The sequence below is a fragment of the Saccopteryx bilineata genome, chromosome 4 (genome assembly GCF_036850765.1).
Source record: "Saccopteryx bilineata isolate mSacBil1 chromosome 4, mSacBil1_pri_phased_curated, whole genome shotgun sequence".
Lineage (NCBI taxonomy): Eukaryota > Metazoa > Chordata > Mammalia > Chiroptera > Emballonuridae > Saccopteryx > Saccopteryx bilineata.
Window position 1 is genome coordinate 22,763,100 of NC_089493.1, and position 24,083 is coordinate 22,787,182.

The 24,083-nt window shown below is 39.4% G+C and overlaps 1 protein-coding gene across 16 annotated transcripts in view; it reads right to left on the reverse strand.

Moving 5' to 3' along the window:
- The window catches only part of NRXN3 (neurexin 3), a 1,648,091-nt gene that overhangs the window by 558,796 nt on the left and 1,065,212 nt on the right, over positions 1–24,083 (reverse strand). For 3 of the 16 annotated variants that reach the window (XM_066272929.1, XM_066272924.1, XM_066272926.1), the window contains exon 1: positions 1,679–2,065. The exons of the other annotated variants lie outside the window; for them this stretch is intronic. In XM_066272929.1, coding sequence (XP_066129026.1) covers positions 1,679–1,922 — 244 coding nt within the window. In that variant the 5' untranslated portion in view covers positions 1,923–2,065. Of the gene's footprint in view, positions 1–1,678; positions 2,066–24,083 lie in introns of those variants that run through there. 16 annotated transcript variants of the gene reach the window in all.

Consider the following 24,083-nt stretch of genomic DNA (forward strand, 5'->3'; position numbering starts at 1 on the left):
TAACCTCTAACTAAGGCATAATCTTCATCTCCCCGCTGATCAATTATACTAATTAGCAAAATTTACCCAATTATCGCTGAGTGTTTCTGTGTTTAATTATGGCTATTAGTAATAGTCTGTCTGGCTTTCTCCAGCCCCACGACCCTTCTATTCTTTGCCACTCTTTATAAGCTCACCTCCACTTCCAGTCCCTCTTCCTCTTCGGAACTATCAGTTTCCATATCAGTAAAATGGCATTTGCTTGTGTGTGTGTGTGTGTGTGTGTGTGTGTGTTTCTCCTCTCCTAAGATATTTGTTTGTTAGTTTGTATGCTTGTTTGATGGGGTTGGGGGGGGGGCTTTGTTTTTTTAAAAACAGAAGCCTCTACAGAAATCACAGAGAACACAGCAAGCTGATCAAGATCGATCATTCCCTCCTCCCCACCACCCCACTCCACCAACCTTACAAGCTCTGAGCTGCTTGACAACTCCATCAAATGAAATTTAAAGAGAGAGCCAGAGTACGTGCTGGCATTTTCTCAATGTGCTTCCATTTAACCCTACAGACAGCGCAGAGCAGAATCCCACGGCTAGGAGGCAGTGGGAAGAACTGATGTTCCGAATGGGGTCTTCATGTTATAGGTCTTCAAAATACAAGCTAGGGCAGGGGACCTCCGGTGTAGTTCACTTGTGCAGCTCTCTGGGGTCTGCTTCTGTAATCAGGTCTGTGATTCTTATTCTCCTGGCCATTGGAATGGAGTGCATAGTAAACAAATAATGAAGCTCTCTTCTTCAGAACATTTTACTACAGCAAGTTCCTACGTTAGAGGCAGACATCACCCTTTCCGAGACAACCTGCATACAGCTGAAAATAGTTTTAAAAGCCAGAGATCTCTTCCTTCAGGAGCTATGCAAGGAGGATTTGAAGCAAAATTGTGTGAACAAGCCCACCCCTGCTACTTTTAATTGAAATAACATTTGCATAAATAGTGGAATCGAAGTTATTATAATTTACATTTGGGTCAATGATAAGTGCACTATGCCTTGTCTATAGATTTCTTCCTCTCTGGTAGTTAGCAATATTAGATATACAGTTTTTTATAAACTCTTTCTATGCATAAAGCTGCCCAAAGAAGCAATAATGGCCACTGCTCATTAATTACATTTTCTGCCTTTAACTACTCCCCCTCACCCCCAGCCTTTGCCACACAGGCCACTTTACAGCAGTTCAAACAACTTCCAGCTGAAAACCTAAGGATTCTTGATGTCTGCTATTTCCCTGTAACTAGCTCCCAAGCAAGATCAGAGAGAAGGGTGAAAGCAAGGTGAATGAATTAATTCTCAAAGTGCAGCACTGTGGAAATTATCTTAATAAGTTGCCTTTCACGTGGGGGAGGGGTGACAAAAAGGGGGACAGTTGTAAAGGCAGAAGTATGTGGTGTCGGTGCAGCTATGGATAAGGGAGCTAAGGAGAGAATAATCCATCAGAGAAAATTGGGGGTAGGGGGGCCAGGTCAGAAAACATCGACATGTCTTTACAGGGAAACTGGACATTTTCTTCCCTCATAAACATGCGATGCCTTTCATCATTTTAAATTCATTTTTTTATTCTCTTCCCACCCTTGACATTACCTGAGCGGCGTGTGGGTTAAGGAATTGCTATGCCCCATTAAAAGGATATAAAGAGCAGAGAGACCCACCGTGCCCTCCTCGCAGGGAAACTGGGTTGCGATAGATAGAAATAGGCACTGAGTGATGCTTGCTGCCGTGGAAATGGTGCTCGTGCTGAGAGTGAGACCCCGACGATGAGGAGGAGGAGGAGGAGGCTACATTAGAGGAACTCCACACAGAGCTGACGATACATCCCCAGAAGAGGGACCAGATCCCAAGCGTCCAGGCCGGCCGGCGAGGAGGGCTCCGTCTCGCGTGGATTCTCAGGTGCATGGTCAACGCACTGGACCACTACAGATAGGCAGTTTGAATTCCAGCCAGTGAGGAATAATGAAGTTCATGTTGCCCAGGGGCCCATCATAGCAGGAAGAAGACTTGTTCAAATTTTGGAAAGAGGGAAGGAAGAAGCGCTTTCAAGATAGATGATGAATCAGTTAAAAAAAAAAAATACTACTTGAAAAAAAAAAAAAAAGAAGGCAAAATCCCCTACTGCCTTGCCTGGTGTTTAAATTTAGGATGCCAAAGTCCACCCAGGTATAGCAACCCTCCTAGGGAGCCCAGTAATGCCAAACATGTCAGGGGAGGCCCTCGGGGCTTCCTCCTGATCTCCAGGCACCTCAGGTTTGATGACTTAACTGCACACTCCGGGAAGCCACAAAGAGGAAAGGTGGAAATGAAGGAGGAGGAAGAGACAGCAGGACGCCCAAGTAGGTTCAGGTTAGTTTATCCCAACATCCAAGCAGTTTGAACATTTTTTTTTTCTTTTTCCACTTCCATGAGATGCAATGCAGAACTGCCAAGCAAAAGGCGGCTGCAGGAAGAGTTCTTCGCGTGTTTCTTGGAGTCTCGGAGGAAAGGCGCGGACGCTGTTAACCCTGCACTTTCTGGAAGAGCTCCACGAGCCTCCGCCTGCTTCCCAGGTTTCCCAACTGAAGGAAAAGCAGTAACAGCAGCAGCAGCAGCAGCCGGAGGAAGAGAACCAGGAGGACTGGAGGGAAAGAGAGGAGGAGGAACCCAGCGCGGAGCAGCTACCCAAACCAACGTGGCACGGAGAGGAGAGAGGTGGGTGGGTGAGCAGGGAGAGCAAGAGAGGAGGTGCCTGCGGGCGGCAGAGGTGGTCGAGAGGCGGGTGGGCGCCTGCAAAGTGCTCAGAACTGGGAGGCACAGGTGAAGTGAAGAGAGGAGTTGGGGAGCCAAATTCACAAATGGGCAAGTCATATGCAAATAGCACACTCCCGAGAGCAAATCAGTGCAGCCCGAGCGCTCTGCCGAGGGACTGGCTGGCTCGGGAGGAAGGAGGGGCCGAGCGCCCGGAATCCCAGCCCTCCCCATTCAAGTACACGCTGGACCGTCTACACCCTCCACCTCCCCGCAGGCACACCCCACCCCGCACTCCCCCCCCTGCATCGCTCTTCGCTTCCCTCCCAGCAGTGAGCGCGCCCACGTGTTACTGTGTGTGTGTGTGTGTGTGTGTGTGTGTGTGTGAGAGAGAGAGAGAGAAAGAGAGAGAGAGACAGAGACAGAGACAGAGAGACAGAGACAGAGACAGAGAGAGACAGAGAGACAGAGAGACAGAGAATGAGTGAGAGACAGACGGACGGACACTGAACATTTTTTATCACCCTTTTCTCCTTCTCTCCCCAGCACATTAAGCCAAACTCTCACGATTAAGGCACCTTTTACAGTTCGTTAAGAAAACTGTGGCGATGGCTAATGCTGAAGTAGCCCCAAATAGAAATAAAAATAAACCCCTTGAGTCAGCAGAAGCGCGGAAGCGGCTGCAGGCAGTGGTGCCATGCTCACACGCCCCCTGGCCAGGCGGTCAGCACCGCGGTCAGCGCTGCGCTTGTGCCCCTCTAGGAATTAACACGCCAAAGCTGATATGCGGCCTGGGGACTCTGGAGGCTGAGGGGCTTGGTGGCCGGGAGGCCCTCCAAGAAGATAGCTTCCACCCTCGCTGAACAGGACACTCTTGGAATTCAGGAACCGGAGCTGAGCGCCCTCGCTGGCAATCTTGGTCAAAGAACTGCAAAAGGGGTGAGGGCTGAGTCTGCTGGAGGAAGGGGAGTGGCGGCCTGTCCAGGACTGGCCTCAGAGACAATGCCCCGGTGGGTGAAGACTCCGGGCCTTCAGGACACTGGGCAACAAGGAAAGCACAGCTTTTACATCCAGGCTGAACTTGCAGGGAAGAGCAGGAGTGGCAGATAGAGGCTTGGTGCGCCTGTCGTGGCCATCTGTGACTCCGGGAGGAAGCTGACCAGAATTCTGCCAGGGAACAGTGACATTCCGGACAGGCGGCCTCCACCTCATCGCCTCCCCCCCTCCCATTCCACGTGATGTGCTGGAGGCACAAACCCAACAGGCAGTCCTCTTAGACCCTAGTTTAAAAAAAAGCATATTATATTGGGAGGGGTGTGGCACAGAGGAAATAAAAATTACTGCTTAATTCATATCATCTATTATTATGACACTTGCTTGTTAAAATATATACATACATATATATATTATATATATATGGCATTTAGGTGACATTTTGTCTTTTTTTTTTTTTAAAGGAGCTTATAGCACCTGCTTTCAAGAACATTTCAAACCCTGTAACTGAAAATGAGGACAGGGATTAAGGCAGTCCTATTCATCTTTGGGACACTCCAAAGAGAAACTGAGGAAGTTAGCATCATATGTCTTTCTACCAGATAGAGATCTAACCTCTAGATGGTTTGTCTTCAAGGTCAGATATCAAGTCCGATTCAGATTTTTGGTGGTGACTTGGTCTCCTGGTTCTGAAATCAATGTTCTCTCAAAGGCCCATGCTGTCAGTAAATGGTGTATGTATACTCATCCCAACTGTTCTGGCTCTTCGCTGCAAGGGGATTTACAGGGGACCCACCCATGATCTCTCTCTCAATGTCTTTCATGTCCTTGGGTGGCATCCAAGAAAGATTATGCCTTAAACCAACAACATGTACCCAGAAACACCACAAGTGGCAGGGGTGGTTTATGGAGACTCAGTTTCTTGCTCTGTAAAACATGAATAATGTTTTCCCTCATGAGTTTCTTGGGAGTTTTAAATGAGATACACTGCATCTGGCATAGCACCGAACAAAGAGTGGCAGTACTCTCTGTCAATAGAAAAAGAATCTAAAACTCCAAGAAGGTTAAGTAGATGGTTAAGTAGATGGTTAGGGTCTTATGTTATTATTAGTAGAAAAGTCAGGGTGGGGAATTTTATGCCTAGTGTCCTGCCTTAAGGTAGATTATAATTCCCATTCAATCCAACCACTCCTTTAGTCATCCAGATGAAATCCATTGCATTTTAGACTTATTTAAACTCTGTATCATGCTGTTAAGGGGACTTAGATGACCTGCTATATGCTTAATTCTCCAACCCCTTACTACCCTCCAGTCTCCCAGACCCTCTTTCTGTTCGTTGAATATTTTAAGTCCTTTTCCAACTCCAAACCTTTATACTTGCTGGCTCCTCTTATCTGAAAGACTTTTCTCCAAGTTTTTTATGTGATTGGTTCATTCCAAATGTCGCCTTTTCAGAGGCCCTCTCTGGCCTTCATATTAAGTTAGCCATCACACCCCTAAAAGGCACTTTGTCCAATTACCTTGTTCTACTTCCTCTCAGCACTCTCCACTTTCTGCACTTATTTTGCTTGTGTCTGTTCATAGTCTAGCTCCTTAAAAAAAAACCAACTGTTAGCTCCCTGAAAGCTGAGTCTCTGTTTTGCTCCCCCTACACTGTCTCAATAAATGTATCCAATAAATTAACTACCAATCTGATATTCACATGTTCTTATATCATTAGTTTTACTGAATGCATTTATCTGGCTTTAGTGACATCGATACCCAGAGATGCACATTTCCAGAGTTGATGAGTTGACCACCTATCCACACAACATTGTCCTCTTTTCCAAATTGGCGCTGGGTGTTGAAGACTGCCTCTAACTTTGTCCCGAGGAAGCCTGGGAAGCTTTGATGGGCCTTCCAATTAATTCTCTGCTAGGCAACAAAGTGAAAATAAATCCTTAATGCAGTACAAAATCTGGAAATGCTGCTGGTGTGTCACAGCTGGAGCTATTTATTTCACTTGTCACAGTTATAATTTATTTATTTACTTTTTGCAAAATGTCAAAAGAAGTGGCTGTGAATTCCAGTAAGGCTGACTCCGTTTGGGGACCCCGCTGAACACTGAGAAAACCTAGCAGAGGGCAGATGCAAGACTGATTTATTTTTTCTCCTTTTACTCCAAAGAGATAACCCCCAATTATCCTGATAAAATGCATGTCCTTCTCCAATTTAACACATTGTTGGTTTCTTTTATATCTGTTTCTTATCTCTCCTGTCTCTTCCTCTAGTCAACACATTCGTACCTAGATTTGTTTTTCTAATCTCATTCTTTTCAGGCCTAATAGAGTTTATATTAGGCTACCTTATTAAATGTGTTTTTAATTTTTAACTCCAGTGATACCTTTTAAACACTGCCTGCACCTACAGTCCAGCTGACAGAGTCATCACTCCCTGCAGGACCACTGAAAGCTGCTCTCTCTCCTCCTGAGCTGTCTTCTCCAGGAGATCCAAGAGTGAAAACACTGGGAATGAAGAGTGCAGCTCCAGGAGAAAGATGTAAACCCACTTTTAAGACAGAAAAGAGGAGAAATAGATATAAAAAGATTATGCCCACCACAGATTAAAAGTGAAAAAATATACATAATTTTGCAGGAATAACCATGCCTAGGTCCACGTGCATAAACCCCTGTGAAGTCCTAGATAGACTCTTTGGAATTTTAAGTTTCTGAATGGAATTCAGATGAAAAACAAACAAACACAAACAAAAACCCTGTAACTGGATTTGGCTGGTTACCAGCTGGGTTTCTCTATTATTTCAGACTTTAAATTTGGTATTATAAATCTCCTTCCCCTACTTTTTAAATTTCCACCCTCTGCCCCAACTCCCAGGAAACTGTCCCAAGGTGAGGTAGAAGAATCCATACCTATCTGACCCTCTGTGTCTTGCTTCGGCCTGTATTTCTTCTATAAAGCAGTCTGGGCAATCTTTTGGTTTCTACAATAAGCCTCATAATGGTGCTTACTGGTATCAGGTGCCAGGGACCTAATGTGAAGTTGCCCTGTCAGTCCCTCACAATACATTTTGTCTCTACACATGGCTCTTCTCGCTTGTATAGACTCCGACTTTCTACTTCACTGCCAGCAGCAGACACCTGTCAAGATTTTTGTCACAGGCACATCTAATATGACTGCACAGACACAGAAAGCACTGAGCAGTCTATTTCTAAGCTCATAGGTGAGGACCCTCTTTTTCTGAATACAAAGTGGAGACAATCTTACTTTCTCTCTCTAGGCAGAGTTCCAAGGTATATGTGGGAAGAAGTGAAAAACAAACAAACCAGCAACTGAACTCTCATAATGTGAAGGAAAATAAAAGTCCTGAAAAAATACAGGTAACTGTCAACATGGCTATAAATATATCCAAAGGTTCCGGTGACACCAATAAAACAGTCAAACTTTGCTTTATTATAGTCAGTAGATTTATTTATAGCCACATAATTCAGCCTTCTGCTCATTTATTTAAGAAAATCATCCTGCAAAAAGGAGATTTTGGTTATATTTCCCACTTGGGGGTATAAAAGAAAAGCTTTATTCTTTTAAGCATCATTCCTAAAGGTATTTGATATTTTAAAAAAGACAATGACATCTTCACATAAGTTTATACTTTAGAGGATGCACATACTGCTTTTCTTCCTTTAACTTCTTTCTCCCTCTTATAAATATCCAGTTATTCTTTTGTCCTCCTTGTGGCTGAAGTGGGGATATCAAGAATTTGGATGTTGGAAAAATCTCTCTAGGAAATTTTCCAAATCTGTAGAGTTTCAATCAATGGGACTGAGATATCCATTTCCTTAGAATCTTACACATTTCTTCAAGGGTAGGAAAAATATGAAATGTTCCTGTATGAGCCTGAACCTGCTTACTTTGAAGTTTAAGTGCAATTATTTTATCATGGAAGCACATTTTCCTTTTACAAAGAACAGGAATCAATCAGTCCCTTTAGAGAGATTGGGAAATTCAAACTCGTTAGTCTTCACTAAGCTGACACTAGGTATCAGAGAGCTAAAATGTCCTTCCTCTGCATCGCATACATCTTTATCCCATTTTAAGAACTCAAACCAAAGGAATGATTGCTATACAGTAACAGATGTAATAATATCACGTGTATATTTATAGGATAATTATCAAACCAAAGATTGAGAGGACATGTTGAGAGGATATACAGATTTAGATTTGGGGCTCTGGTGTTTGATTGCCTTGGTTCAAATCCTGACCCTGCTTGTCTACTGCTGTGAAAATGTTATTAAGATTTGTAGCCTCTTGGTATGTTAGCTTCTCCAACTCTAAAGTGAGACTATTCATACTATCTACCTGATAGGTTGGTTGTGAGGATTTAGAAAGTTAATATATGTAAAATGTGTATAAATAGTGGCTGGAGCACAGTAAATAATCAATAATTATTAGTGGTAGTCACATTTATTGGTTGTTTATTCTGTACAGGCACTGTTGTAATTATTATTATTATTATTATTCTTTTTCTCCTCGGCGATTTCTTGAAAGATGATTCCTTGTAAGTTTCCCCCGCAGAGAGTATTCTCTTATTGCTGATACAAACCTCAAGAGGAGTGGGTAGGCAGAAAGCTCCCTCTGCGATTCCAAAACACAGAATAGAAACTCACTCCATGTGTTACCTACCTCATTGAATTCTCTCTGCCCATACTTTGCAGAAAGGGAGCAATTTCTTTGCATTATGACCACAGACATTCCTTCAAGCCAGCAGCAAAAACAATAAAGCTCACCATGGTCCCAGAACCAGATACAATGGGCTACCAAAGCTGGGGCATCGGTGGATAAGTAATCATTTCCAGTGTGAGGTAAAACCCTCACCATCTCAGTCTACTTGAAGATCTGGAAGAACTCCGGGGATACTTCTCATCCCCATCTCTTTATTTTACCATTTTCTTCTCTCAAATAAATAATAAATTTTAATTATTTAGACTCCCCCATAAAAAGACATGTGTTCTAAATATTTTAATAACTTTCATTGAATTTATTAAGTATTTATTTATTATTCACTAATTTTTTGCTATTGTGAATATACCTCTGAACTAGGTTCTACTAGGTATAGAAAGAGATCATTATTGGCATATCGGTTGATCTACTTCATAAATATTAAATTCATGCTAACTATGAGCAAGGCTCCAGGTGAAGTCCAGGCGAATCAAGGATGAAAAAAATAAGATATAAGGCTTTAAGAAGTATATAATCTAGCAGAAAAAACAAATCCATTGAAAACAAATTTTAAAAAACATAAAGGCCATGCATATCTATCTATCTATCTATCTATATCTGTCGATCTGCCTATATCTATGTATATCTTTCTAGATCTATATCTATAGTTGGATCTATCCAATAGATATAGATATACAGTTTCCCAAATACAATGTGATAAGTGCTAGAATAAAGGTATAAACAAAGTATACAAATAATAGAGAATAAAATTAGTCCACTGTAGGGAGATAAGGGACTATTAGGAGGAATTCACAGACAAGATGACATGTGCACAGATTGTCAGAGGACTAGAGTTTAAATGCTGGTCTTCTACTTACTTGCCAAGTGACCTTGAGCAAGTTATTTTAAGCACACTGAGCCTGTTTCCTTAATAGTATAATTATGAACAATCCTTACCTCACAGGATTGTTTTGATGGTTAAATGAGAAGACATATTTTAAAAGACCATTGTTAATGTTCAGGACCACTATTATCATAAACCTGGCCTCAAACGATTTCGACAGGCTGAGAAACAGGAATGTAAAGTAAGGAGATTATCAATGTGTGTTGAGATCATCCACAGACAGCTTCCTAAAGGAGGTAAATTCTAAACTTTTCCATCACTTGTCATTCAGATTGTTAAAGTCTGAGAATCAAACGGAAGGGGTCAACTTTTTCTTTTGACTCAAAAACTAGTTGTTTAGTGGCATAAGGAAAGGCAATGTAAGTAAAAGGAAGACAAGAAAGAGAAATGGAAAGAATGAAAAAAAAAGGAGGGGAGTGGGGAGAGGAAATGAGAAGGGAGGAAACTCATGTTGGAAGCTACAGTGTTTATCTCTAATGACAGAGTTGCAATATTCAGATGTCAAATAAATGACATATAAAGATTTTCAAAAAGTTAAATAGAAGTACAACCAGAACTTTTCCTTTGTGAAGTTCGTCCCATGTAATTGTTTTTCAGATACTAAAATGCCCTTTGGATCCAATTCACAAGACTACCATTTAATTCTAGGAACATCGTAATTCAAATATCCATCTTATTCAAGTGTCTATCTCACTCACAATTCCATAAAGGGTACATCTTCTTCCTTTTTTTTTTTTTTTTTTTTGAAGGATAAATTTTCTAAGGCAGAGGAGAAGAGATCTAAAACAACTGGACACATTTCCCTTGATACTGTATAGTCTTAAATTCACTTAAAAAAGCATTCTTAGAGGGTAAGGAGATGAATATTCTCCTAACAGAATGTATAAAGTATTATCTAACTAGCTCAAAAAATATTCGGTAGATGGGCAATAAGGGCATTTTTTGGTGGTATTGGGGATTTAGCATTTTTCAAAACTGATGTTGAGGTCAGGGAGTACAAAATATAAATTAATATTACAGGCTATTCTTGAAATAGATGAAACAATGTTAAAATAATGTTTTGGCATTGATAATATCTATGTTTTCAAAATCAACCATTTTCAATCCGAACAGGTAGAATTAGTTTTTCTTTACAACCCACTATTAAGACTGGTCACATTTTACTAATATGATATAGTTATATATCTGGGTCCACTACATCATTTATAAAGAAACCATGTAAGGGAACCAGGACTTGGTCCTAGGGCCAGGCAGCTTAATTACAGGGCCAGACAGCTTAAGTTCAAATCCTTGCCCCATTATTTCCATTATTCACTAGCTATGTGACCAGGGGCAAGTTAGTTAGCTGCTGAAAACTGGTGTTTTTCTATCAGTAAAACGGAGATTATAATATTATCTATCTCAAACTTAGCACAGCATCAGGCCAATATAACAATACAAGACACTTAGTGGATGTTTGTAGAACAGTATTGGGATCCAATTCATACTGAATTTTACCCCATTAGATGGGGTAAAATATGCAATAATATAATTATAAGAAAAAAACTTTTCACCCAGGCCAGTTGGCTTAGTGGTAGAATGTCGGACTGGTGTGTGAATATCTCAGGTAACATTCCCAGTTAGGGCACACAGGAGAAGCAACCATCTGTTTCTCAACACCCCCCCCCTCCCTCTCTATTACTCTCGCAGCCATGGTTTGATTGGTGCATCAACCCTGGGAAATGAGAATGGCTTTGTGGACCTTCCAGCTCAGGCACTAAAAATAGCTCGGTTGTGAGCATGACCCTAGATGGGCAGTTGCTGGGTGGATCCCAGTTGGGGTGCATGTGGGAGTCTGTCTCTCTATCTCCCCTCCTCTCAGTTGAAAAAGAAGAAAAGAAAAAAGAAACTTTTCAACATTTAGACACATTACCAAATTGGAAAGGATGCCTTTGAAGGAAGTGAGCTTTTCATAGCAGAAAATGTTCAAGCCGTAAATGCCTTTTAGAGATTCTGAAATTGCTATCGTGTAATAAGTGAGAGGATGTAGTATATAACCTGTAAGTTCCTTTCCAAATTTATATATGATACTGATTAAATCTTCCTTTTAAACGTCTCTTTGCCTTTTACTTCTGCATCTACTTAAATGTGGTCTCTTGGCCTTATCTTGGGAGTTTGCACCCAAATCCTGGTTTGTTACAAAAATTACAGCAAAGTCTATTTATTAAAACATCAAACATTGAGGTAAAAAATTTTAAATTTCTGTAAAATGAGTACAGTATTATTGCACTAAAACTGCATTTTTATTATTACATGAAGTATAAGTTGTTTCTAAACACATGAACAATCTTATGTTTCTATTTTCAATATCAAGGATTTTTCTCCTCTACAATACCTACACAGCTATTGTTCCTGTGATCTAAGAGGGCATTTTTCATTGAAGGAAAGCCCATTGCTACAGAAACAGTATTCTGACCTGCTTGCCTTATTGTCCTTTACCTCCCAGCAGGGAATCCTGGTGGACTGAGCATTAACAAATCTAAATTCCCTTAAAGACATATGTCTTTAAAATGCTGGGGCAAAAAGCAGAACTACTTTGCTCTCTCTAACCAAGATAAACTCATTCCTCCTCAGGAGTTATTACAGACAAAAGAAAGAGAGGTATACAGAACACAGCTAAGAGTGTTAGAGAATCTGAGATACATACACATAGAATCATCTGTTTAATATCACATAGCATTTCAATGTCAGAATAAACTGGTATATTCTTCTAGAATATTAGTCTAGTGTGAAGTATGCATAATTTCTATGACAACATCAGTATATGATATGATTACAAAAAAGATAATAATTCACTAAGAAGATAATCTTATATAAGAGTTAAGAGACACAGCAACGGGAGAATAAGGAACCAAATAATGTGAGAGAACAATCTGAAAAAAACTGCCAAAATATGGTTGAAATGATTAGATGGATTATAGAAACCACAAAAAGGAGACAAAAGCTATTTTGGTAATAAGCAGAACTAAGAAAGAACTAAAATCTTTTGAAAGTGCAACACAGGCAATGAAATATTTTTTTAAAAGCTTGTGGATTAATTATGTAGATGTAGCTAAAGAAAGACTTAGTGAACTGAAAGAATTTAGGGAAGTTCCTAAAATATAGCACAGAGAGAAAGAGATTTAGGAAACATAAAAGAGATTTAAAATCATGAAAGATCAAACAAAAAGACTAACATACAACTATTAGAAATTCTAGAAGAGAATAGAGAAATAGAGAAAAGCAATATTCAAAAAGATAATGGTTGGAAATTTTTCAGATTTAGGCAATGTGAAGTCTTTTATTTAAGGAGCCTAAACAACAAAAACAAACAGCCACACCGTGGTTCATCACAATGTAACAAAAAATCAACTGAAATAAAAATCTTTAAATCAACAGATTACTTTTAAGTAGAGCCCACAAAACAACAAATATAACAGCTTCGTTGTGAAAAAAAAATCAATCTAGATTTATTTATCTAGACAAATCATTTAAGAGTAGAGATAAACCCAAGACATTTTCAGATAAAGAAAGTTTGAGAAAGGTTACCACTCACAAACTATCACTGGCGTAACAACTAAAGGATGTATTTCAGTAAGAAGTAAATGATCCCAGAGAAATGGAGTAGTATTTAAGAAGCAATAGTGAGTAAAAAGAACTGGTATGACATGGCTAATCTAAGTAGTAAGCATAGTGTCACTACTACTAGTGCCACCACCACTACCAACTTGTTTGGGGTGGCTTTAAAACAAAAATTAAACCAGAAAAATAAATTCTCAATGCTTATAAACATTGTCCATATTTTACAACTAAGGAAAAGAAGGCACAAACTGTGACTTGCCCATGCTCACATAGAGGTAAGATTTGAACTCAAATCAACCATCTACTGAATCTATGGTCTAAATCACTTTACTTTTATTTTTGCTAAATGCTATACAAATGATGTGTGCAACTTCCAAGCCACACCCTTAGAGGCTGATAGCTGTTATCTGCTTGCTTTCTACTTGCCTTTGTCCCTTATCTGGAATGTGGATGTAGAGATGAATCAACTCCAGCCATGCCAATGAGAGTGTTGGTATACAGTAATACCTCAGTTTTCGTTGACTTCTGTTATTGTTGGTTTCAGTTTTTATCAATTTTTTCTGTGAAAAATTTGTCTTCAGTTTTCATTGGTTGTCTCGGATTTTGTTGGCGTGCCCATGTGACCTCACTGCTAATATTGCAAAAACAAAGGGCGACCCACACGTTCTCCTGCTCAGCGTGGTGTTGTTTCTCATTGTGTGAGCATCTCCCATGCACCTAGCCGAACAATTCCATTGCTATCCTGTGTTTCTGTGCTTTTTTTATTGATCGTGAGTGCTAATACTACAATTACATGTAAGTGATTACTGTGTAGACAGTATTTGGTGTAAATTCTTGTTGTTTTTAGTATTTTTTAAAGCATTTTAATTTTATTTATTTATTTATTTATTTTGTGACAGAGAGAGTCAGAGAGAGGGACAGACAGGAAGGGAGAGAGATGAGAAGCATCAATTCTTTGTTGCAGCACCTTAGTTGTTTGTTGATTGCTTTCTCATATGTTCCTTGACCAGGGCGGCGGGGGGGCTACAGCAGACTGAGTGACCTTTGCTCTAGCCAGCAACCTTGGGCTCAAGCTGGTGAACCTTGCTCAAACCAGATGAGCTCGTGCTCAAGGTGGCCACCTTGGAGTCTTGAACCTGAGTCCTCTGCATCCCAGTCTGAAGCTCTATCCACTGTGCCACTGCCTGGTCAGGTTGTTTTTAGTATTAAACACTACACTTATTCTATAAAATGTGTTTTTGGAATGTATTTTGGAGTGTCTAGCATGAATTAATTGGATTTACACTGATTCATATGGAACTAATTTCCTCGGTTTTCATCAGTTTTGGATTGTACTGATTGTTTCCAGATGCATTATCGACGAAAACTGAGGTATTGCCGTATTTGCTGTTGTGGTGGGGTTTTCTTTTTTACTGTTTTCTGTTTTTTCTTGATTAACATTTTCTGAATATTAATTAGGATATCATCTGGCTGTTTTTTAACCGAGACCACATTGCTATGTTTAAATAAGACTGGAGTTTCCTTTGTCTTTCATAGAAAAGCCTTACTTGCTTGGTGGTTCATAGCAGTATGGCTGAGCAACCAAAGATAAACCACCTGGGGCTGCGGGTGACTGAAGGAAGCATGACTGACACATTCTCAAATCAATATTTTCACTAATATAATTGGGAAGTGTTAATAAAAAAACAGATATAAATATAAATATATTATTATCAGAAAAATATTGACTTTACCAAAAATATCACTGCATCCTGAGAAAAACAATTAACCAGAGAGATAGAACTGTATTGAATCTATATGCATCTAATAACATAGGCTTGCAATATATAAAACACACAGTGAAAGGCTGAAGAAAATGACAGTCCATGATAAAATAATGCACAAAAATGTATGTTCCATGGAGGTAGATGTTTTTGTCTGTTTGGCTGTTGCTGACTGTCTAGGATCTATAAAAATGCATAGCAAGAGCTTAGTAACTATTTGGTAGATAAATATATCCTTCTTACTTAAACTGATAAAATAAGCTGGCACAAAGTAGCTGGGCTATAGTTAGTTGAAGAACCATAGTTAAAAAACAGAAATGAATATATTTGCGACCCTGAATAGAACAATTAAGAGTCTTATCCTTAAGAACATATGAAACATCACACAAAAAGTACTCATTTATGAGATTCATAAGCAAGTTCTGAAGAATTAATGACTACATTCCACATCTTCTGCCTACAATATAGCAATTTAAATGAATTACGAAAAGCCCCATGATATTTGTTATTAAAAAAATTAAGTAATCTGCTCATCTTATTAAATGATATGCTTTCTTTCAAATATTTATTCATATGTGAGCTTAGAGAATAATTCTCTACTATTAATTATCACTTCTGTATATAATGAAATTTTAGAGTGATGCTTTCAGAAAGAGAATTGTGATCAAATGTTTTTCTCTAGTTCCCTCTCTCTCTTTTTAAAATAACAACATTCGGCACAACCTATTCAACACTCATTCCAAAATGCTGGCTCTCCAATGAAATAAAACAAATGACATACACATGATTGACTCAGAGTGTTGGCTATTAGATGATGGTTTATAGATCCCTTGTTCTTTACCTCCCAGAGGGTACTTTTGCAGTACTTAATAAAAAAATTATAAGTTTTTATATAAACAACTTTCAATTACATACACTTGAATTAAATGAAGCCCAAAGCATTCGCATTAGGTATTGATATTTATTATATGGTGCTTGGAGAATTTATAAGTTAGAAATTAAATATAGTTTGTGTTCACTATCTGATAATGGAAAAGGCAATCTAGGGTTACAGTAAATTGGTGAATAATCCACAAGATGTCCTCTATTCATACAACATGCAGCTGTTCAGAAAATTTTTGGTTTTAGGAAAACATAGGTTTATTGCCGGTGTTCTTGTCACAAACAACAGCCAAGCGCCCTTTATCTCAGAAGTTGCTCCTTCCCCTTGTAGGTCAGAGTGAATCCCCAGAATATTCGCACAGTTCTTGTGATTATTTTATAAATTGAGGAGATGTTCATCTCCTGAGGGTACCAATCTTTTGCTTAACCTAGAAACTAAATGCTAGGAAAATGTACTCTGACTTCTGATGCTTTCTCAGTAAAAATCCTGGAAACAATATTCCAAAAAAATACCTTTGATATTAGCAATACCATTAGTAACAAGCATGAGCACAGAGCTTATTTTTCAGCTATTAAAAGAGAAATAAGACATAAAAACACATATACATATATAACTTGGAGCCAAAGAAAATCAGAAGGTTTTTTAATATCTATACCAGAAGAAAGACTATATTTTCATCCTGTTAAGCCAAGTTTTAAACTAATGAAGAGAGAACTCTATTATGTTTGATTTCCAATTATTTAATATGATTGTGGTTGACAGATGTATTGTCATCCTGTATTAGAAATAAAAATATCGGAACTTTAATTCTTGGTTCTAACATTAATTGGCAGACATTAAGCAATGCACTTAACCGTAGACAATTTTATATAGATTCTGGGTTATTTTTTAATTTAAATTTTTATAATAGACTCTAAGGCTAATAAGCTGTACAAGTTTTGAATAATAATACCTGCTGGCAAGCTTATACCTACTGTTTATTTCCCCTGCTATACCTCTCTCCTGCCTGGCTTGGCCAACTACCCACCTGTTAATTTCAAGCAAATGAATGTAGATGACTAGGTATTTTCTGTGGATTCCCTAGGACTCAAAAAGAGAATTTCCAAGGCAGGGGTGGTGGAAGAAGGACAGGAGGCAGCAGTTTTCAGCAGCATAGATCTGAGCCCAATTCAGGCAGAGTGTGAGCCATGTCATCCACGGGCGAGTGTCTGTGTGGGAGTAAAGCATCCCAGAGGGAGTCATCATGCTTGATAGAGGTAATTTCCTAAAATGTACACCTTGTTGGTGTTCATAGGAGGAACAGAATAAAGTCAGTGCCTCAAAAGCAGGAAGGACAAAAGGACAGTGCACTGCTGAAGAGCACTGCATATTCTTGGAGGGGCTGTAATACCACTAACACACAGGCTTGACTCATTACTAAGTAAAATTAAACAGCTAGAGCTATGGTGAAGCTGTAGCAATAGCAACACCCAGCATGTTTCTGAATCCTCTTCTCATTGACCATCTCTCATATTTAGCTCCTGCTGGGATAAGGGAACTTCAGAGTGGTGTAGGATGGTTGTTGGCTTTGGGAGTTACTCAGCAAATGGTGGTTACTAAACGTGGCACTGGGGGAGCAAAATAATAAATTTAAACAACTACAAGAAACTCTTGGCCTTTTCTCCTCAGCCTCCACTCTCCCACAACAGTTAAAGGAAAATTGGGAAGAGCAGAAATAGCAACCCCCAACTGTCCCCACCCCCATTCCGCAGATGCAGAAGAGACTTTTGGTAGCTCAACTTGCATTATATGAAGATGATTACATGCAAAGAACAAAGAAAAACAAAAACTAAAAATATTTATAGGTTACTGTAATTTCTTCTCTCCTAATTCATTCCCTCCTCTGGTATATACAACACTTGGCCTGGGCTCTTGATGACCAATTCCAAATAAAGTTAATTTATCTTTACAACATCAAGGTTTTTTTAAAGTTATATCTTTTTTTGCCACTAAATAAACTTCTGTGAAAGTGTTCTCTTTAATAAAATTAGTAGCAGATAAATTTTGTTTGTCAATTATAAATTCCCATTTTTAGAAACAGCACATTTTATTCTGATTTTTTGATAGGCTTATTTGTGCGTTTTTTGACATGGAAGGAATTGGAAAGATGTTTCGATTCGTTAGTTGTTAGCTGTTACTCTGCAATGGTTTATTAGTTTGGGTTTGTTATGGACTGCATTGTGTTGCACCAAAATTCATAGTTGGAAGTTCTGACTCCCAATGTGACTATGTTTAGAGAAAGGGCCCTTAAAGAGATGGTTCTCATTAAATGAACTCATAAAAGTGTATCACTAATCCAATAGAATGGTGTCCTTCTAAGAAGAAGAAGAAATTCTAGGAGCGTGTGGTCACAGAGTAAAAAAGCCATGTCAGAACACAGAGAAGGTGGCCACAGGAGAACCCTAAATCTGCGGACACCTTGATCTTGGTCTTTCAGCTCCAAAACTGTACAAAAAAAAAATCAAGTTCTCTTGTTTAAGCCATCCAGTGTGTGGTATTTTGTTTTGCAGCTTGAGCTGACTAATGTAGGATTATTGATAATAATGATGGTATTTATGGAATTAGAGACATTCAGATTCGTAAAGAAGCTTAGAATTTATTTGGATGGAGTTCTTAGCCTGGAGTTCAAGGAACTGTCAAAATCAGGGATCTCTCTTTGCCTATCTCCAAAGAGCTGTATATCCCTTGTGTCATAGTCTGTGTAAATCATGCCCTCTTGGAATTGTATAAATCTACACTACATAATTATATAGTATACAATTTCTATGGTTCTATACGGCAGCACTAAAAATGGTTGTAAAATTACTACTTTAAACTACATTCAATTTAGTCTGGGTGTGCATTTTTTTCTGGAAAGGAGGTAGAAATATTTCTTCCGGTTTTTAAAGAAGTTTGTGATCCCCAAATGTTGAAGAACTACTGATTACTTCAAGTCCCTCATTTTATAGATAAGAAAGCTAAATCCTACAGAGAGAAAGTGCTCAAAGATGCATAAGAGCACTAGTAAAAATGAGATACAAATTCCCTTCCTCAAAATTTGATTGTTAATGTGTTCCTGTTTATATCTGATTATTAAGAAGTCATACACACACACTCTTTACAAAGATACCAACCATGATTTCATAGGAGTTGAGCATTGCCTCTATTTCGCCTGAACTCAGCTAAGGCAAAGAGATATATTTCAACCTTTCAAAGTGTATCAAGTTATAAATAACACCCAAATTTAACACGTTTATTTAGATGGTAGGGTTAGTAACATTTTTTAACTTATGCCCATACTCACATAGTATGTTATACAGATGTGATATTCTATAACTGACAACATACCGTATTTTTCGCCCTCTAAGACACACTTGACCATAACACACATCTAGGGTTTAAGGAGGAAAATAAGAAAAAAAAAAATCTGAACCAAATAGTGTGTTAAAATATTTAATAAAATACTGTGGCCCTGGCCGGTTGGCTCAGTGGTAGAGCTTAGGCCTGGCATGCGGGGGACCCGGGTTCGATTCCCGGCCAGGGCACATAGGAGAAGCGCCCATTTGCTTCTCCACCCCGCCCCTCCTTCCTCTCTGTCTCTCTCTTCTGCTCCCGCAGCCAAGGCTCCATTGGAGCAAAGATGGCCCAGGCGCTGGGGATGGCTCCTTGGCCTCTGCCCCAGGCGCTAGAGTGGCTCTGGTTGCCGCAGAGCGACACCCCAGAGGGGCAGAGCATTGCCCCCTGGTGGGCAGAGCGTCGCCCCTGGTGGGCGTGCCGGGTGGATCCCGGTTGGGCGCATGCGGGAGTCTGACTGTCTCTCCCCGTTTCCAGCTTCAGAAAAATACAAAAAGAAAATAAATAAATAAAAAATAAATAAATAAAATAAAATAAAATACTGTATTTTTTTCACCATAAAACGCACAGGCATTTTCCCCTCCACTTTTTTTGGGGGAAAAAAGTGCATCTTATGGAGTGAAAAATACAGTAGGTTTTTCTATACACATGGCTAACAAGAGAATTCCATTAAAGAATGTTGTTTAAGGCCCAGCATTATAACTTCCAAGTTGCTATGAATCTTAATACAAATTCTTTGGGTCCTTTCACTTGCCAAAAGACAATGGTCAAAAGACAATGAGTGACTAGAATTCCATTCCCCAAGTGGTTCATCATTAAGACTGGGGTCAAGCACATAAGCCAGAGAGAGTGCTGTGCCCACACTCACACAGACGCACAGATACTAAGATCTCTCAGATGGAATCTGAGCAATAGTAGCATAGGCTGGTAGTAAAAGCCAATAGAGAAAGGGGAGGCTGAGGGCCCCTCCCTTCACCTTGTCTGTGCTGATATTGACCCAGGCACCATCCACTTTCTCCCGGCCTCCTTGAAGGTCAATAGCCATTTGCCTTCTCTGAGACTCCAAGCTCTCTCTGCTGTGAAGGGTTCCCGATGTGTGCGGCACTTGTCTTCAGCATAACTCAATATAACCACCTCTCTGTCTGCATTTCTCCTCTCCCTTAGTTCCTGAAACAAAGATGGCCATTTCAACTTTTTAATGGAAGACATGCTTTTCACAAATATCTGCAAAGATTTTTCTTCTTCTGTTCCCTCTCCTCAATATCTATCTACCTTTCTTCTTCACCTCAGCCAAGAACATCAGGTCCAGCACCTTATCACACTTTTTCAAGCAGGAGCTCCTTTTTGTTCTTGAGTCCCCTCTTAACCACCACCTTGACCAAGATTAAAGAACTACCCTGACTGGAATCTTTGGAGCACAAAGTGTGTGGTTGGGTAGCCCAGATGTTGTTATCAAATCTTCAGTGGTAAAAAAAAAAAAAATGTTTCTGACATCCTAAACTAGAATTTTAAATCGCATCCCTTTAGAAAATATTCCCTATGTGAGCAGGTACTTGATTATAGTAGCTCTTGACTAGGTTATTGAGAGTATTCTTAGGTTGTATTTGAGTTCTGGTTCTGGGAATAGAATGCATTCTATCTCTGGGAAAACATGATGTGAGCTCTGAGAATTCATAAAGTAACTTTTGAAATACAACCCTTTTGAAAACTGAGGGCTGCCTGCTCTTTCTGTTATGTTGTGGGTGGCAAGTGGGTGGTGGTATGACTATGATATCTGGCTTTCTATTTTTGTAATGTGGCAAGGATGCTAAGGAATTCAGCCCCCAACCTGAGAAAGGCAGAATAGCACCAGATACTAAATCATGCAGAGACAATATACACCTATGTTGTGGGTGGCTATGGGGGTGAGGGTGAGGGACTTGTCAAAAGTACTCCCAACACAGGTCTCTCCCTACCTTTTGGGGTAGCCTAGTTCTGTGGGGCTTAAATGAGGAAGAGTTTTCTTTTTTCATTTTAATTTTTATTAATTACTTTATTTGTACTGCTCTATTTAGGCATGCCATCTTTCTTACTTATTGGGACCCTAAGACTTGCAGTCTTTTTCCTTTTCATTCTTACAAAGTCACTGGATTTTGGCTAGACCCTTATAAAATAGCATATACAGAGATGTGAATCATTTTAAAATATATATTTATAGTATTTGTGTATTTGTTTATGATAAACATGACTGACATCTCTTTAAGATAATAAGTGGGTAGACATATATTTTTACATATCACAAATACTAGAAAAGCATAAAACAGAAAATACATTTGCAAAGGCTTGAGAAAGTTTTAGGGCAACCCATAACCAGAGTCATTTCATAGTTTAAATTCATCAGCAGTTTTCTTCTGGTACAGTGGACTGATGGCATTCTGTACCCCATGACAAGTAAAGAGAAAGGTGGAGAGAAGGAATAGAAGAAATAGAATGGACCTCTTAGCAAGTTCTTACCTTCCCATGTAATATACTAATGATACCTGAGCACTCTACCCAGGAGACCCCAGAATATCAATGTTGGACTCAGTTTTTATTCAATATCATGATTCCAACTTGAAGAAGAAGAACAACTGGGTCTAAAGATATATGGAAAAAGCTAAAGCATTACTCTACCGAAGCCAGAACCACAGTAAGAGTCCCTGCAGAGAAGGGTCTCAGAAAAACAATGGAGAAGCTACACCTGCTAACAACAGAATTAATTCTTCATTTGAAAGACAGTTTTCTGTATGAGACAATGTAAATCAGAAGGCAGGAAAAAAGTTTGGAAGCAGAACTTTCAAGCAACACCTCCTCTCTTGTGGCTGTAAAAAACAGATAAGGAAGTCCACTCCTTTTGACACACTGTGTTCCTTATTTAACATCATAAACAAAAGCTCACAGTTTCTCCCGCCCCACTGAGGGACCAGAGAGAGGATAGAGGACCATTTTATAAGTAGCCACAGAGTGACTATAGAGCTTGGGATTGTTCTCTGTTTAGTTGTTTTTTATCTCTTTCTGCAAATGTGTCAACCTGGGATGCCTACAGAAAAATCCAGAAAATAAAAGACACACACACACACACACACACACACAGTATGACCGCAGTGTCTCTCAAAGTCAGTTTGCTTGAAGACATCTGAACCCATTGTGGTTGACTTAACCAAAAGATACCTCCATATTGTTCTATCCCTCAAAGGGGAGAGATAAAGAGATTGAAAGAAAAAAAAAACAAAATTTCTTTTCTAGAAATGCTACCTTCACTTAATCGCCCCTCTTTTCTCAGACAACCTGTCTACTCCCTCAGGTGTTTTTATTTGGGTGTCTGATTCACACAAGGCAGTAAGTAGGATGAATTGAGCTCAACATCATCATCTCCAACCAGAAAGGAAGGACTAGTTAAGTAAGTTTGTCACCAACAATGAGCCAAGAGCTGAAAACTGGCTTTTTCATTTCCACCCAAAACCTGAAGAAATAACACACAGAAACATAAAATGACCTCTCTTGCAGTTCTTTTAGTTATTAAGTAATAGTAGAGTTGAGATTGGAATTTAAGGAAAGGAGTTAAGCCTGAAATTATAGAAAATAAAGGAGAAATGATGGTTTTAAATATTTCTATGGCCTTCTGCAAAGAGATTTATGCATGAAAGTGACGAAACAACAACAACAAACCAAATGAGCTGGTGAAGAGGCACAGGGACATTCACTACAATAAAAATCAGGACAGGAGGGCTACAACTTCTGAGAACTAGAAGCAGAGCTCACCCTACCTTTTTATCCCAGTCATTACTATCTTAAACAGGTCAATTTACTTTCTCCTATAAGAAGTCCTTAACTGTTAGAATTCAAAACATTACACAGAGAGAATAGTCATAAATTATTATTTTTTCATTCAGTTTGCTTTAGGTAAAACAATAGAGAAAAGTTTAAAATTAAATTTAAAGAGGCAGTCACCTCCTGGTACGATTTTTTTGGCCTATAAGCCAATTACTCAAGGACACTGATAATTTTACAGGTGGTGACAGCTTTTGATGTTTCTCTTGCCTCATACATTTTAAAATCAGATGCTACCTGTACTAAGTTTGGATTAAGACATTCCTGAGTTGTCGTTTCTTCTGTCTAATTTTTCTTACTGCCCAAATGTACAGACACATTCCCACATGCATTTGTCCTCGATACAAGTTTCTTCTAGAGAGACATCCACCTCCAAGAGCACGTCACCGCCACCACCGCCACCAGGACCACCACACTACCATTACCAGGAGTACAGCAGTTTCTGTCCACAGAACTTCGAGCACGTGTCTCTTTAAATAGCTGACATCTGGAGGAACTATCTGATACTTGTTACTTACACTCCACTCAGCATGAACGGAGGATGGCAGGGAATTTAGCAGCATGTCTTATTTTTAAAATATCTCACACCTCCCCCTCGCCCTCCCTGCCTTCAGAGAGAGGTTTAAGCAATACACTTTTATTTTCTGTTGCATGAACCCACCACAGTCTTCTCAGAAGTACAAAGCATTAAAAAGAGAACCCAAATCGTTTATCTACTGCCAAGGTGGGCTTCACTAATTAGACACAAATAAGACAGAAGCCAAAATCTTCATTTCATGGATGAAGTAAGAAATGAACTTCATACACTTGAAGTCAGTCTCTACTGTACTTCTCTCTCTCTCTCTCTCTCTCTCTCTCTCTCTCTCTCTCTCTCTCTCACACACACACACACACGCACGCACGCACGCACACAATCTTTTAAAAAGTCTTTCCATTCCTTCACTGCCATTCTTCCAAAGGAATATCTTTATCAGGGTGAGAGAATTAGCTGTCTTAATAAAATTAATGGAACTTAATATTTCACTTGTGACCTGAGAGAAAGCCTCCTGCTTTGCTCTGCAGGCGAGGCTGTCCAAAAGCCCTCTTTCCCTATTCCAGTTGCTATGAAATCAAATGAACAAATATCAGCACTTAGATTCTTGAAGGACCTAGATCTTTAAATGGAGAAAGCTGCCACTGATCTATCCAGTAGCTGATTTTTGGGGTCTCAAATAGCAAACTAAACTGAGAGGTCTGTGGAGGTGCTAGGGGGCGCTCTA